At 37.2% G+C, this 18,023-nt stretch overlaps 1 protein-coding gene across 2 annotated transcripts in view; it reads left to right on the plus strand.

The window, feature by feature from the left end:
- Positions 1-1,755: 1,755 nt before the first annotated feature.
- Positions 1,756-18,023, plus strand: part of LOC124788893 (ATP-dependent RNA helicase SUV3 homolog, mitochondrial) — an 87,149-nt gene continuing 70,881 nt past the window's right edge. For both annotated transcript variants that reach the window (XM_047256174.1, XM_047256176.1), the window contains exons 1-5: positions 1,756-2,177; positions 2,252-2,474; positions 5,579-5,747; positions 11,999-12,110; positions 17,067-17,236. In XM_047256174.1, the coding sequence (XP_047112130.1) occupies positions 1,847-2,177; positions 2,252-2,474; positions 5,579-5,747; positions 11,999-12,110; positions 17,067-17,236 (1,005 nt within the window). In that variant the 5' untranslated portion in view covers positions 1,756-1,846. The remainder of the gene's footprint in view (positions 2,178-2,251; positions 2,475-5,578; positions 5,748-11,998; positions 12,111-17,066; positions 17,237-18,023) is intronic.

Below are 18,023 nucleotides of genomic sequence, written 5' to 3' on the forward strand. Positions count from 1 at the left end.
TTATACTGACTTTTTGATCACCCGGTATTTAAACACTGTCAATGGAGGTGCTAAATCACCATTTGCATTTCCAGTCAACAAAACCATTAGACATTCTTTCTTGTCACTATTCACATGCTGCTACACATTTTTTTCTCCTTTCGGGGCCAACACTTTGTTTCCGTTGGGGTTCAGAAAGAAAGCAGTTTCATCTAAATTTAAACTCTCTCGGGACTTGAAGAATTGACTTAAAATATTTTCTCTGTTCAATATTTATCTATCTCATCAAACCAGTTTCTTATAGCTATGTAGGGTATCAGCTACTGGATCTATACAGGCAATGATAAATTTAACACAAACTCCACAGAGCTAAGCTTATGAGGAGACAAGAAATGAAAAAGGTATTAAAAAAGTTGTTGGACTCAGTAGTTGACAGATGTGCCAACTACTAAAAATAAGGAACATATTAGCACTAGTACTTGACACCTGATCCCTGACCATACCATAACCTAAATTCTCAAATATTTCACAAATTTGCTTACTTTGTTTAATACTGGAACCATCTAAAAAACTATACACAAAAAACAATAATACCTTATGTTTGCTTTGCCACATCAAAAAACTTACCTCCTTATCGATTTCGAGAAGAATATCAATGAAAGCAGAGAAACACAAACACACGGTCAAAAGTTGAAACAGAAGCACACACTTCAAGATGGCTGCTAGAAAAATATGATAGTTATCAAAATACACTGTAGATGGCACCACCATACAACAACAATAAAAAATCTGTCTCTGAATAAAGCGATTTTCTTATTTTAAGAACTTTTATTTGAAAGTGTCTACTACTGGTGTTCTATCGACTACCGGTGCCTTTACTTTACATCGACAATTTTCCAAATTTTCATCCAGAAAACCACTACAAGTCTTAGCACCAACAGTTCTAGGCCATGGTAATATACCCAGTTTGCCTGCAATCAGATTAAGAATAGCATTTACTTCCTATGTGTCCTTTCAGCAGTTCAGTAAGGAAAATAAATAATATTTTATGCGTTTAACTTTTAACTTGGAGCAGGCATGTAACTTGGGACACACTGTACCAAGTTAGTATCAAAATGTCAATTTAGTGATTTTTTGTTTCCCAGACAATAATAGGTTAGCACACATGAAAACTTAATGAGGCTACATTCTGTCATATAATAGCGGTTATGTTTGATGTAATCATAAATGTTGGAACTGTGGAGCAAAAGTTCTTCAATGATTTATTTTAGGGGGGCTGAAATGTAAAAAATTTAATAATTATATTTGTTACTTAGTTCTAAAAACACCCAGTCAAACCGAGAAAATGTTCAGCTCTACTTTTGAGAGACATTCACATAACACAACAAAACTCACCTAATATGGGTGCCTACTAAGAAGATTTGAATATAACATATCACGTTTGCCCAAGTTAAGAAGTATGTTCCAAGTTAGCTCACTTCACGGTGTCGTTAGTAAAAATGTTGAGATTGTGGCAATGACACAAGCGTCGAACAATGTAGGTGACGATTATGAAGAAACACACACTTGAGCCACTCAGTATAAGTAATGTGGTAGATATAACAAGGATATCTGACGTGACTCAGTGGGCCGATATTGGCACGAAAATACACTCATTTTAATAATTTTTTCCGTTGATGGTCTCGTGCCTCTACAACAAATACCGACAGTCGTTCGGTTGTCGATTGTTTAATAGGTGCATAGAGCACGTTGTTACCCCTGCAAAGTAGAGTTTCTCTTTTGTTCGTATGTTGTGTACAGTTGCCGCATTTGTTTTGAAAACATTTTTGAAGCTGAATATGTTTTACTGTGATAAAAAATTGTAGTTATGTCGACTGGGATGCTTAGTTTTTATAGAAAGTTTCTCGTGACGTGCACCTCATCCAAAACAAATACCCGCCTCGTTACATATTCGGTTCTGAAATCAAGACGAAAATGTGTGAAAAGTTGTGTCCTGTATTCTCAGATTCGTGGAAAGAAGGACGATACAAATTTATCACATTTGTTTGTGCCTGTACCTATAAAACCGAATCCAGATGACATCAATGTTGGAGAAGAGTTGACAGGCACTCTTAACAAACGTGATTTATTGAAAGTGTTAAACCAATTTTATCAGAAGAAAGAAATCAAACTACTCGCCTTAGAAAATGGGCTAGACAGTAAGTGTAGCTCTACGTAAAAAAAACCACACGCTGATGGCTTTGTAGTCTTCTGAAATAATTTTGTGTTTCAGGTTACCTCCTGCATCAGGCTTATGTTAACTTTCGTCAGTATTGCGTGGAAGCAGCTACACTGCCTGTCGACCTGCACGTTGTTATAAGTGATATTTTACAGGGCGCAGGACATATTGATGACATATTTCCATATTTCATACGTCATGCGAAACAAATGTTCCCACATCTTGACTGCATGGACGATTTAAAGAAAATAAGTGATCTCAGAACGCCTGCCAACTGGTAAAGCTAATGACATATTTTTATATAGGTACTTTATGTGATTGGTATAGTTACCATACAATACAAATTGTGGGTTCGTTTGGTGGAGGACGGGTGCGGGTGGGGGGAACAACATCAGTTTTATGGCAGATGAATTATATATTGAATGATAATGTGTGTGGCATAAAGGTATGTCACATTTAACGTGCATATAATACATCTTGTGAGAAATAGATTCTAATCTCCATTTTCAATATAACGAAAATGTTTGTGTCCACAGTGTGACTATTCATCTTCTCATTTGTTAAGAAAGAAGGAAAAGTTTATGAAAGGCATGTTATTATTACCGGTGTAAAGAATTCTGTTTACTTTTGCGGATAAGTATTTAAGACCTGCTACAGTTACAAAATCAAACAATGTGGGATCTTTAACAACATGGATTGAGCTTACTGTGAGGAAATTCTGCTTATGTGAGGGGATAGAACATATTCAGAGATTGACAAAAGTGAGATTTTGGTGGCATTCTTTCTGACACATTTTCCAATTTTTTTGAGCTTCAAAATTGCCCTTTCACACATCAGTACCTTTTGTTCTAAAGGAAGATTGTTAACAAGTGTTTAGCCTTTTGAATCACACATTGTTTTCCTTATCATGTACGGAAATTTGTCCGTCTTCGTGTTATCCAAAGTGTTTTCCTTGTCTGTTAAGCTCATACATACAGACATGATCTTAATAAATCTCTCTCCTAATGCCCGTAACAGCCATATAGCATATCTTGGCCACTTCTTTTTTTTATTAAAATTGTTTCCCACACATGATGCAGAAATACAGGAACTACGCATAAGTAGTGGGAGACACACTTCATGGGAGAGAGGACCGCCCACTCTCACACACCACCTACCCAAGTCTGATTAGCATCTGTTTAAAGCAGTGCATGTTAAATATAACTGTTTGCTAACTATAGTTATTGAAGTAGAATACTGCAGAATTTCAGTGCTGCCGAGAGAAGTGTGATTATTGATAGTGGTCAATTTTAATATTTCATTTGTCACAAAGTATATTGGGTTTGTTGTACTGGAGAAACGGGAATGAAAGAAAATTGAGCCTCATAAGAGATTCCCATAATATGGGAGATGACTATTCTTGAATACTTTTATTTGTGTTAAAGTTGAACTAACTAGTGGTGTAACAGAAGTTACAAAATACTTCAGTGATCAGGGGCTCAAGGTGAATGTCACCAAATCTCAACTACTGACATTTAAAACAGGCAGTTCTTATCACAACAATATGAATAGTGTATGTAATATCTCTGTAACAGAAAATGGTAGCCTAACTGTAAATTCCTGGGTGTATATGTTGATGAAAATTTGTGGTGGACATACCACATTAATTTCGAATGCGGAAAAGTCAGTAGTGCCATATATCTCCTCAGCCAGCTCGCAAAGATAGTTCCTAGCCAAGCACTGAAATTAGTGTGTTATGGAACACTTTAGCCCTTTCTGAATTACGGGATTGAACAATGTGCTGTGCAGCTGATGTACATTTAAAAAGAATACTACTACTACTGAAAAGAGCAATAAGACTTATACATGGGATGGGACATAGAGATTCATGTTGTGAAGTGTTTGTGCAGCACGGATATCTGGCAATATATTCTCTGTACATCTTCAAAATAGTTGTATTTTTTATAAGTCAACCAACAGAAGCTATCAAGGGCAGTGATGTACATGATCACAACACTAGAACGAAGTGTAACTATTTCCGTAACAGAACAATGTTAAAAATGAATGATAGAATCCCATATATCAGTGGTTTGATTTGGTATAACAAGCTACCAAACTCTCTAAGAACGTACACAGGAATTGTTTTTAAAACAAAATTAAAATCTTTTCTAATAGCAAGATGTTTATATTCTTTCAATGAATTTTAAGATAGTGATTGTAACATGAGGCATTAGCATATCAGTTTTAATGTGATAAATGTAAAAAATAGACGTAAGAAGCAACAGCTACAGAATATAGTGTATTTTATAAGTATGAATATAACCGTAGTATTAAGTCTGACGTTTGCAAAAGCCATCATTACGATGGCTCCACGCAAAGAAAATGTAAATAAATAAATAAATAAATAAATAAATTTCCTGAAGGAGTTATGTATAGTTCCAGTTGAGCAGACAAGTATACCGTGTATCAGTGGCTACAGAACTATAGAAACTGAATATTATGACATAAAGTGTGGACCTATGTAGTGCTCATAGCAAAATAGCTCCAGATCAGGAACTTTATACTGTTGGTCATGGGTAGTGGCATGTATTATAAGCATGCCTGGTTTGGATGATTAGTTTATTGGGTAGATGACCAAATGTGTTGATGCTGCCATCTAATACAGTTAACACTAAATTACTTGCATTTGTTCGTGCTTTAGCATTTAGAACATATTTAAAGAGAAAAACCAAGTAGTTTAGTTGTTTACGGTAGTCTGAAATTGTATGTGAAAGTTTTAACACATCATGAAAGCTTCATAAAGGGTTTAAGAGTATAGAAAAAAAAGTTTATAAAACATAATGTTCTGGTGACAAAAAAATTAAGTAATAAAAACTGAACAATTTGTCGTGGAATGGAAAGTGCACTCATTGTGTTTGTAACATTGCAGAATCAGCTCAATTATTAATTTACAATGCTTATAATAATTGTAGAGTGCTGCTGGTGGTCCATACTGCACAAATGGTTTAAGTGCTGTGGGAGGGAATGCCATTTCTAAAACATTTAGGGATTGAAAAACATTAGAAATTGGATGATTACTGCTTTTGACAGAATTGTAGATGACCTTTACATCTGAACGTGACACATCTAGGCTTACCAACACTGATTAAATATGTAATTTGTTAGTGGTAAGGTGCTCTTTTTAGAAGTTGTTATAGGGTGGGAGGTGTTTCTTTTCAGTTTGTCACACCACTTATTGACAAACTCCTATCCAACAATTTTTTTTACCGTTTAACTCACTGCAGGAATCTTTGGGAAAAATATATTTTGTTGAACAAAAGTCATTAAGAGTTCTACTTGTTACAGAGCTAATGTGTGTTTGACTGTCAGGTAACCACTGACAATTTATTTTTACTTTGGAAGGTATCCAAATGCAAGGTCATTAACAAGGAGAATAGTATTCCATGCAGGGCCTACAAACAGTGGGAAAACGTACCATGCACTTGAAAGGTTCCTCGCTGCAAAATCAGGAATATATTGTGGCCCCCTGAAATTACTGGCATCTGAAGTTTTCAAGAAAGCCAATGAAAGGGTAAGTTTTTACTTTTCTTATAAATTTATGTCAGTGTACTTTAGTACTACGTATCAACAGGAAAATTCACTTTAGAAAACTTTGAAGAAACAGAACAGAACAGGAAAATTCACTTCAGAAAACTGTGAAGAGATGTAACAGTTGACGTACATTCCATCAGGAGGCGAAATTTTAAGGTCTGTCAATAAGACACATATTGAAGTATGAACAACTAACTTCCATGACGGGAGTGACTCAACTGTTGTGAAAGCAAGGGGAGACAAAGATGGAGCATCAGAGAGAATATGATATACATTGCAAACACTCACCATAGATGACAGAACAGAGTGAGAAATGAACACGAATTAAGAGGAAGAAAAATGAATTATTGTAGTTTACAAGTAGGACGAAATCAGAAAAGAAAGTGGGAAGATAACCAAAGGCCAAAGGTAGTGAGGGTGGATGGGGGTCGGGGGAGGGGTTGCATGAAGATAAAAAAGTAAAAGGTTATAGAAAAAATGAATAAATAAATAAAATGTAAAAAATTAATAAGAAATGATGATTTGTGTTAACAGGGATTAAGTACAGGAGAGTAGTGGGATATCAACATACGCTAGATAGCAAGTTCCCATCCCCAGAGTTCAGGGTGGTGGGAGGATCCAAATAGCATGTGTGGTGTAGCAGACTTTAGGGTACCTGGATTCGTGTTACAGAGCATCCTCGGCAACTGTGGACTTGGTGGCCGCAAAGTAGACTGTTTGTTGCTTCGTACCTCTTCATGCACTCAACCAGCTTAGTGGTTGTTATTCCTGTACAAAACATGTCGCAGTGAACATGGGTTGTTTGTTAAATGATGGCAAGGTTTCACCTGTTGTTCTGCCTTAACTGTTGTAACATTTATCAAGATCGAGGGTGAAGTAAGTGATAGTGGGTGATGGTGTAGTGAGATGTAGGGGATATTATGGAGGTCAGGAGGTTGACAGAAGGCGGACTATGGGTGATTCAAGAGGTATCTGGGACAGACCAAACTCTAAAATGAGGTAACTTCTCAACTGCCCAGTTTATCATCTATCAACAAGAGCAGTAGATATGGAAAACATTAACCTATAGTAACATCAATTTTTTCTCACCGCCTTCAAAATGTTGTATAACTGCGCACAAAAGGAAATAAGTTTACCTCATGAACAAAGCTCTGTATGACGTTTAGGGTATACTTGTTTTTAGGAATCACCCATCTGCTTTGACCCATGATATAGTTGTGCTGTACTGTGATATGTTGTGTGACATCATCGAGCCATAGTGTGTTTGTTTTGGAGTGGAAGTGAAATGTTGTTGTAGAGGATGTAGTGTATGAAGAGGTGACATGCTCTAGAAATTTAATTATGGGTGGTGATGTGTATGTGAGGTATGCTCATGTGTCAGTTAGTGTGCTTTAGTCATCGTGATGTGGAGTGCACAAATTACATGATGAACAATGGAGTATTTTATGTAGAGTATTATCATATAAAACAGAAGATGTTGTAGGTACCTGGATAAAACTGAGTAAGTGGTCACTGTTTTTAATTAAATCATGGGAGAAGGTATATGGACCAATATTTGTTAATATATTGAACATCTGACTATATTGTTTACAAACATTGATCCACCTGCATTTTCCCATGATTTAATTAAATAAATTATCCCAATTAAAACACTGTGATCTACTTACAATGTTTATTGAAAACTATTTTCTAAAGGGTTGTGCCATCTTGTTCTATCTGACTCATCATTTGATTTTTTCACCTCCCATAATTCACCACACATACATTTACCAACTGCAACATGCGACAGAAAAGCTGCGGACACTGTAAGTGCACTTTACCCTAGGTTGTGCTGTATAGGTGAACGTGATATTGGGATACTAACTTTTGTAGTTGGGAGAGGTGGGGGTGGGGGAGGAAGGGGGGAGGGGACAGAACAGAACAGGAAAATTCACTTGAGAAAACTGTGAACAGTTGACGTACATTTCATCAGGAGGCGAAATTTTAAGGTTGAACTGGGGACTGGACACCAGCTTTTGTAGTTGTTGGGAGGAGGATTATTGGTATTTTGCTCTGAGGTTGAGCCATGCAGGTGAACTGGAGATTTGGATACTAGCAATTGTAGTTGTGGGGGGGAGGGGGGCTATGTGTAGGGTTGAGCTATATAATTTAACTGGAGGTTGGAATACTGTGATCTGATGGCGTGTTTTGTATGGTTTTGTTGGGTTTCATTTTTTGGCTGTTTCAGGTGTTTCATCTTGAATGGTATTTTTTTATTATTGAATTTTTAGTTTGACCTTGCCCAAAACCCACGTTTTCTGCAGTTTTTGTTCTAATTTTATTGGTTTTAGTCTGCACATTGTTTCGCATGGTATTTATATTTTTGTGGGTATTATGATCAGTGTTTTGGTTGCCATGTTTGATGTGTTTTAAGCAGGGATTTTTGGCATGGTGATGACGTCATCGATCAGACCTTGTTGCTGACAGGATCTTAAATTCTGCCTTCCTTACTTTTTTTATATGATTTATCAACAAACCTATTAAGTTCCACCATCATTATTTATGAATATAACTGTTACCAAAGTATTAGCCAGAATTTGCCTCCTGAGATGCCAACTGGCTCCCATAATGATATTTGATACTTTCAAAACGGAATCAATTTGCACTGATTTATTTGCGGTTGCTTCTCCATTCTCCTCCTCAGTTCACTTTCCCTAATTTTCTCACTTATGATCTGCATTGTATACATCTCTTCATCAGTGTTATACTTCTGTTGTTATTTCCTCTCTCATATATTTCAATTCCACATAATATTTTTCTTATTATTTATTCTCATTAATTTTAAGGTTTTTTGGTTGCATATTATTATTCTGGTATCTTGCACGAGTACTCTCTTGATCCTTGTTTTTAGATGATTTATTATTTTGTGGAGTGTTTTTGAAACATCATGGGACCGGAAAAGACCAAACAGTTTTTGAATGTACAGACTTGTTTCATTCAATTTTAAAGAGTCAGAGATTATATAAGTATTGTCCAGAAAGCTGAATGAAAACAGCAAATACAAAAGGCACTATAAATAAAAGGAGGATTCGGCATGGTGTAACAAATTAAGGCACACTGCATAGGGAAAGGCAGCTGTTCCATTAAGAACCATTTGAATAAATACACGAATCGACTTATGTGAAGTTACAGCATTATACTGAGACAATGACAATCAGTATAATAGGGACTGTGTAGCAAATAAGTGCCAACATAATTTTGATAGTTTCAAACAGTTGCTGTAAGCCAAGAGATAGATTGCCAAACAAGAGCTGACACTGGCTGTATGCACAATAAAATTGCACATTTCAGCATCGTATCCAGTTTTATAGCTGTCAGTGGAGAAGTACTGCCTGTGGTAGTGGAGCACAGGATGCAGTTGCTCTCTGTGAGCATTCATCTCTCTCAGTCCTCAAAATGCATGGGTACTAGAAGCATCTGCAAATCTCATCAATTTCATTTGTTCCCATTTTCTTGTGGTGAAATGCTTAATATTTAGAACATCAGTGGTGATGGGTCATTGATGAGTCTGTCAGATACTTCCTTTCCTATGTCTAATAAGTGGATGCTCCTTTTCTTTCTTACATATGAATAATATTTGTCTGTGGGTGTTGTCCATATAACAGTTTCACTTGGAGTTAATGACAAGAGATTGCTGGAAAAACAGTATCTGTTCTCTCTGCAGTAGTTCTCTTCATTCTTCACAGGAATATTTAATAGAAAACTGTGATCTCCTGTATTGTTGATCTAGCAGTGAAAAATCAATCATATATGTCTTCATACAGTAGGAAAGCCCTGCTAGAAAGTAAATAATTTATGTGTAAAGGAGACCACTCACCAAATAGCAGAAGCTTTGAGCCATCATCAGATGCATACGAATGTAGTGGCGGGTCGTGCAAAATATGCCAGTGTGCTACAGTGAGGTGGCTATAGCCTTATCTCTTACAGTAGTAGTAACTGTAACTAAATTGAATATACTGATTTTGTGTATACAGATTGAACTATTTGAACATAGACTAAAGTCTATGATTGATAGTTTACCAGTTTGGGGAATTAAGAAGGGGAAAAAATGGCACCTGCAGAAATCGAACCCAGGTCCGCAAATTACCAGTCTATGCTATAGACAACTTGCCAAAGATGGAGTTCTGATAATGGCACTTTAAAAATCACTCATACTATACACTTACACGGTACGCTAATGCAATTTCAAAGAGAGATACTGACCTTTTGAATTCAGTCGTGTGAGGTAAATGATTGACTTCAGATTAAATATTTGCTCAAAACATGATCTGCCCTTCCTAAAGCCACCCTGATATTCACATAAATTTCTCTCCAGCATTGTTTCTACTCTGGTATAACCTTGGGAAATTGTTATATGCAACTGGTTGCAAAGAAAACCCTCTGTTGTTAACATCTTGTTTATTGCCTTTCTGATGTGGAAGATGTATCAGGGCCATCTTTCACTCTCCTGTGAGATTTTCTGTTTTCCAGGTTTTCTCAGAGATTAATTTTAGCTCTTTCTTTTAAAAATTTTTTTGGTAGAGACCATTTCAAAAGTTCTGCTGTAATAGAATCTTCTCTAAGGTTTTTATAACTTCTTCAATTTTTTTGATAGTTGGGGGTAAATCTTCTTATAGATTTTTATGAGTGAATTGGTTCTGGACAGTTAAGAAGTTGATCAAAATTATCTTGCAAGTATTTCAAAATTATCAGTGTTATGTAAGCCAAAGTGGTGAGCCTTACCCCATGCTCTTCTGTTGTTAGACTTCCTTTTGAAGTACATCTACCTACCTTTTTAAATCTCACTTTCTCCTCTAAGGGACTACTGCGAAAGGAGCTCTTTAGTAGATCACCTAACAATCATACACGGAAAACACTGTCATACTGCCACCAGGGATGATATCACAACAAAGTGTGTGCAGTAGAAAACAGACAGCTGCAACCCATTCGCTGAGTTGTTCATACTGTGTCTGAATATTTCAGAACTCAACATTGGTTTCTAGATATTGCACAGAGTGCGCTACAAAACATTTTTTTATCCATTTCATTTGCATACCAGTGTGCATTTGAAGAGAACTGACATAATTTACGTGAAATTTTCAGCTTGCATTCGAAGTAAAATGGCATAATTTTGGTACAACATTTACAGTGTGCTCTAGTAGATTAGCACACAATAACCGGCTGCTACGGCACAAAGAAACTTGCTTGCTTCCCTTTCTCAAACTAGAGACATGACCACCCCCCTCCCTCCCCCCACCCGCATGAGGTGCGTGCACACACACACACACACACACACACACACACACACACACACACACACACACACGTGCTCCTGTATAGTGTTGTTACCTTTCTTTGACTACTTAAAATACGATCCTAGCCTTGGAACAGCATTCTTTTGGTGTCAGAGATGGGCTGCAACATACACTGATTGGTAATGTCTTAATGTCAGCTGATGGAGCAACCAGAGAGAACTTAGAAATATTGTTAGTAAATGTTACCATTAGCGGAAGTATTTCCTTCAATTTTCAAAACTTAGCATTCATATCTGACACATCACACAATGACATGTGCTGAAAATTTGTTTCCATTTCCAGAGAACTTGCTATACCCATGTTTTACAGCCAAGACAGTGTTGTATAAAGTATGGTGAAGGTTCACATGTGCTGACAGAAAGAAAAATAGAAACAAATAGTTTTGTTTTAATCTAAATAATACTAATTACAGAGTTTTTGTTGTTGCACAATTCTTGGAGGAAGCTGTAAAATGATCATCTAAAAGCTGCTGAATGAAAGGACTTTAAAGCGTAGTCTGGTTGCACTTGGAACCGCAACACTGCAGTCCCCGTCCGTGACTTGAACTGCGCAACTTGTTCATGAATCAGTCTATAGTAATTTGAAAATTTGACAGATCTTCCTGTTCTTCAAGATACATGTTATAAAGTATGGGTGCAACTGCACCATTAAATACGTAAAAAAGCTTTACTCCAGTACTAATATATTTTTTGACTTATATTTTGCATAACACTTCTTTAACAGCTGAACTTAGTCTATTTGCATATGCCAATGAATGTACTTTATGTAGACTACATAAGTTTCCTTCTTTAAAAATCTGTCCTTGCAGCAGAATTGTTTTATGACATTCAACTTTCACTGCTTACGTAATCATATAGTACTATCAATGCAAGGAAAATTTTATTTGTGTTGGTTCCAGGGAACACCCTGCGATCTTGTGACAGGAGAAGAAAGAAAATATGCTGATCCAAATGGAAATCCTTCTGGTCACGTTGCATGCACTGTGGAAATGTCTTCAGTCACTACACCTTGTAAGTTTGGCCACTTCGCAATGTTGAAAATTATATTTAAAGCCCACTAATATTTAGAGAAAAAGTTATTGTTGTTAAAGACACAAATAATTTTGCATAATGAGGCTGTCAAGGGAATTGAATTGGTTCATTCGGAAAGGACCTCAGTCACAATTTTATAGCAAATAAGATATTGTCAGAATAACACTCCTTCAATCAGCATAACATGCTATGATGAAAGGACCTCTGTCCCTTGCTTGTGGGCAGGGGGGGGGGGGGGGGGGGGAAGAAGCACGAAAGGGTCTCTATCACTGACCCAAGCTCTTACTATGTATGTCAGTGGCAACTCTGAAGACAGTTGTTTCGCATATGTAATTCAACCATTTTCTTATCTCCTGGACAAAGAATAAACCCATGCTTAGCAATGGAAGAAAGTGATGTAAAGTTCAAAAAGCCACTGGGAAATTCGTCTTGTTGAAAAAAATTAGATCAACTGTGTCTTATGTGCAAAATACAAGGGCTTTGTAGACCCAACCAAGGAAACAATCTTCTTGTAGGTAAATAGCATCAGTGTTCTTCAAAGAGCTTCTACCATATAGTCACTGTTTCAGTGTGAATGATGTTACGGAGTTGCTGAGTCGCATATAGACACAACAAGAAGACTATCACAATATAAGCTTTCAGCCAACAAGGCCTTTGTCAAAAATAGATGACACGCATGCACACACACACACACACACACACACACACACACACACACACACACACACACACACGACTGAAGCCGCTGGCAGCTGAAGCCACATGCAGCAACTGGGTGGGGTAAGGTTGGTTGGTTGGTTTAGGAGGAGGGGACCAAACAGCGAGGTCATAGGCCCCATCGGATTAGGGAAGGATGGGGAAGGAAGTCAGCCATGCCCTTTCAAAGGAACCATCCTGGCATTGGCCTGAAGCGATTTAGGGAAATCACAGAAAACCTAAATCAGGATGGCTGGACGCGGGTTTGAATTGTCATCCTCCCGAATGTGAGTCCAGTCTGCTAATCACTACAGGTGGGGAAGGAGGAGGCGGGGGGGGGGGGGGGGGAGCTGGGTATGGGTGGGGGACAGTGAAGTGCTGCTGGGGAGTGTGTAACGATGAGGTGGAGAGAGGGTAGGGCAGCTAGGTGTAGTTTGGGGGTTAGACGGTGGGCAGGGGAGAGGTGGGGGGGGGGGGAGCAGAAAAGGAGAGAGGTAAAAAGACTGGGTGTGTTGATGGGATGAGGGTTGTGTATTGCTGGAATGGGAACAGGGAAGGGGCTGGATAGGTGAGAAAAATGACTAACAAAGGTCGAGGCCAGGAGTGTTACGGGAACGCAGAATATATTGCAGGGAGAGTGTCCACCTGTGCAGCTAAGTATATGATAGCACCTGGCAGTTCACCATGTGAGAACAAAATTTATTATTATGTGTGGCTGTTATTTGTCTTTTAACTTTTAATGTTATCTTGCTTGTCAATGTTTTTAGTGTCAGTTGCACCCAATATGATTTGAATTGATCATTTATTAGTAGAAGTATAAGGCAGTTTGTACACATCTTTCCTTCACTGCAGCTAAGGCACTGCAATTCAAACAATGTTTTTACATTAATTATGATGTTTACCTTATTTTAAAAGATAACACTGTAATAATAATCAGGGAGTATAGCTGATTACTTTAGTCTTTTATCAAGGTATAATCTTCATATAGAAATAGTTCACAGTACTTAAAAGTGTTTTCCACATTTGCTCTTTGGGTTAACATTCCACTAATTCACTGCTCTGTAATTGTGAACATCTAATTTGCTTTAAATAAAAAATGTTCAAGATAATAAATGTTACCTGGTTGTAGCTTCTTAACAGTTTTGTACATATAAATTGTATGGAAACTTTATGTTGTTGTTAGTGGTATAGAGGGCATTGCTCTACCCGTATGAGGTAAATTGCTGCTGCTTATACTGCTCTGTAAACAACAGCCTCAGTTAGAATCTGGTCATGTGCATCTCAAAGTTGCATAGTAACATGTGTTTTCACAAGCTAGGCAAGTCTATAAGATTCTGTTAAATGCTACGTTAAATAATATTAGGTCATGTTAAAATGTATGTTACTTAATATTTTGTAATTACTGTATATATATATATAATTTTTTTTTTTTAAAGCACAGAAGATTGCTACTCAATAACTAAAATCTAGACCTGCAATGAATAATACATATTGGATTTGTGAACTCATTTTCCTTTTATGAAATATATCATGATCATTGTGTGCAATTGTTCTGATGGAACCAAACTTGGTTAGAACCAACTAGTGTTTTTCCGCAAAACTCAAAATGATAAAGTTGATAGCTTTGCCAGCTAAGAATTCTAAAGACAACCCAAATATTTGGAAGAAGTTGGTGTAATGTTATATGATGAAGTTTGTATATAACTTACTGTCTGAAAATACAAAGCATTGTAATTTCTTGTGTGTGATCCACCCCCTCTGGATCTCAGTGGTTTGTCTGTGTCGTATGCAGAATAGAGGTAAAAAAAAACCATCAAAATAAATCATCAAAAAGAAAGGACCTCAGTCTGTCATCTTTATTTCACCACTGAACTAACATTTAAATATCAAGTAATGTTATGAAACTGTATTAAGCATATTTTTGAGTTTAATACTGGATAAATTTTTAAATTTTAGAGTCATTTGAAGAGAGAGCATGCGCGTGCACACACACACACACACACACACACACACACACACACACACACACACACACTCTCTCTCTCTCTCTCTCTCTCTCTCTCTCTCTCTCTCTCTCTCTCTCTCTCTCTCTTGGAGGTCACTCAGCTGAACTGAGGCCCTTTCATCATGGTCTGGTTAAATTATTATTTACTGTCAGAAAAAATGTTTTACAATGTGTTTGTTAACTATGATTTCCTGGGAAACAGCAACTAATTTCTGGAGCACGGTAGCTGGACAGAATGGGTTTATGAAGTTTGATGGTGATCAGTATGCGTACAGTTTCTTCACAAAGATATGAATGTGGGTTCCCTATTTCTGGGTCAGCAGAAGTCTGTTTACTTCGTTCCTCTCATATTTTCTGCCCAGCTGCTGCCACCTTCAGCAGTCTAATACCAAACCTTGCATATGTAGCAAAGTGATTTTTGTGCTGTGTTGAAAATTAATATTTCTCTTAATGAGCTGATCAGATGAACAGTGATGTACACTGAAGTAAGTTCAACTTTGTAAGAAGAATTCAGATTTTTTTGCGAAGATAATCTGGGGAAATCACCAGAGATTCCAAGCAAAAAGAGAGAAATCTCAATTCAAATTTTCAATTTGATCGTGATTGTAAACTGCTTTCTGCATTGTCTGGATTACTTTAAAATTGTAATTTTGTTTTTGTGTGTAAAAGCACTTTTATTTATTGTAGGAACTGCTGGTACCATTTCTTTACAAGGAAACGTCTTTGAAACCACATGTGTGGTTGAGTAAATTAGGGTCCCAGGTATTTTATAACACCCTGCATCAGTTATCTTGGTGACCCTTGTTTGCGAATAATCAATAAAAATTTATTTCCCCTGATTACTAAATAACTAAAGCTACAATAACAATATCAAATTTTGAACCCCCTCCATAGTGTAGTGGTTAAGGTGTTTGGCTAGTACGCTGAAGGTAGTGGGTATGAGTCCTGCCACATCAACTTTTTTTTGCGCCATTATAGAAATGACTGTCATCATTATTTTTATTCAGTTAATTTTGGCTTCATTGCAATGAGACCATGAGGAAGCAGGCTCTGTTCTCTTTAATTCAAGAAAATAGACCTTCTAAAAACCCGTATGTGGTAGAGGAAATGACTAAAGAGAAAGGCTACACAGTTGTCTACTTGCTGCCCTATAATTTTGATTTATGTGTGGTGGAACTAACATGGGCAAGAAGGAAAACGTTTAAGAAGTGCAAATTTTGTGGCACATGTCCAGACTGCCCTTCTTTTAGTAATTGCTAATGATTGGGAAGGGTACTGCAGGAATGTCGAACAACTGGAAGAAGGTTCTGGACATCATTGGAACTCACAGTGAACAAAATCATTATTTATACTGGTGAATCAGATAGTAACAGTGATTATGAATTATGCACAGATGAGGACTATAATGAGACTGTTTTTGAGTGATTTGTGTGTGTTTACAATTCAGCATTACATGTATTAATAAACGTTCAGAATTTTAATCATTGTTGTGATTGTCATAATATAAGTTTTACTGCTGGCTCTTTTTAATTTAGAATTGTCAGTGAGCACTGATACAGAATTAGTAGCAACAAGCACCATCATTCAGCATGAAACTATCAATTTCGATTTCACAAATCCTGTAAGCTTTCGTTATGTCCCAGTCTCAGTTTTTATTTTCATAGATGCACAATATGTAGCAGTTGACAGCTAGTGCCACTTGGACCATCAATTGATACATGAATGCAATTGTTGTGCCAGCACTGGATGACGTAAGCAAGGTGATTTCTCCTGCACCGCCCTTCACCGCTTGCTAGCCTGTGCTGAGTGTTGGTGAGCAGAGCTTGCTTTCTCCAATCCCACACCCCTGTCAGAATTCGCCCATCTCCTTGTAAACAGACTACACAGTGTATTAATGTTAATCTTTCAAAATCAAGAAGGTTTCACAAAAAGATGAATATCTAGAAAAGTAGACTGTTTTGCAACCTGTCTTAAAGAGGAATTTACTTCTTATGAATTGCACATCTATAACATTAACATAAACATTTTCTGGGTGTGGTGCCATTTTTCGACATTGAGCGATCAAGCTACAGATGACCATGCAATTAGCCTAAAATTTTGTTTATTTAAAGATGTATATATTTGTCTTGCAGACAAAGAAGCAATAGCATATGTAACACTTAAAATGAATATCCTTCTGGTGGTAGTTTTATTTTGGACTGTTTCTTTTATACATGTAAATGTTTGCTTTATAGATGAAGTGGCCGTGATTGATGAGATACAGATGATACGTGATATGGGAAGGGGTTGGGCCTGGACAAGAGCTCTGCTTGGCTTAGTTGCTGATGAAATCCATGTATGTGGTGAGGAAGCTGCCGTGGAACTGATACAAGCACTGATGACAACAACTGGTGAGGATGTTGAGGTGCGAGTGTAAACTGCTTCTTTAAAAATTGGAACTACTGTAGATGTATTTGATTAAATCATATTTCATTTTCACTGAATTACCCAAAGCATGATGACTGTGGTTGAGGCTCCTCACTAACTAAAACAGTGGGCCAGCAACAGTCTTGAATCCCCTTTCAGCAGCAAAACTAGTGACTGAACCATATGACCCCAATTCAAGGACTCTGTTTGTCAGGTCTTTGCTGCTACAGTTCCCAGCTGCATATAAATTTAATCTTACAGGTGGACTTATTTCAGCAAACACTTTGTGAATTGAAGGGGTTGGCGGAAAAAAAGTGTTAACTCCAAATTTAGTAAGTATTAGTCTGATTACATTATCCGTTGTGTTTTCGAATGCACAAGGTGTCAAAAAGTAGTTCCATATGCACTGCTAAAAATGCTGTCTGGTATATGAATTTCTTTGATTTATCCAGGATGGAATGTAACAATATTGTGAAAAGGAAAGTTGCTACTCACTATACAGCAGAGATGCTGAGTCGCAGATAGGCACAACTAAGACTGTCACATGACTGCATTCATTTGTGTGTGAGTTGCGTTTGCGTGAGCGTGTATGTGTGTGTTTCCCGTCTAATTCTGACAAAGACCTTCTGGTTGAAAGCTATATTTGTGACAGTCTTTTTGTTGTGCCTACCTGCGACTCAGCATCTCCGCTATATGGTGAGTAGTAACTTTCCTTTTCACAATATTGTTTCTGTGATTTATTGTATTCGTTTGCGTACTTTGACACATGCAACATGTAGTAGGGC

This window comes from Schistocerca piceifrons, chromosome 3 (genome assembly GCF_021461385.2).
Source record: "Schistocerca piceifrons isolate TAMUIC-IGC-003096 chromosome 3, iqSchPice1.1, whole genome shotgun sequence".
NCBI lineage: Eukaryota > Metazoa > Arthropoda > Insecta > Orthoptera > Acrididae > Schistocerca > Schistocerca piceifrons.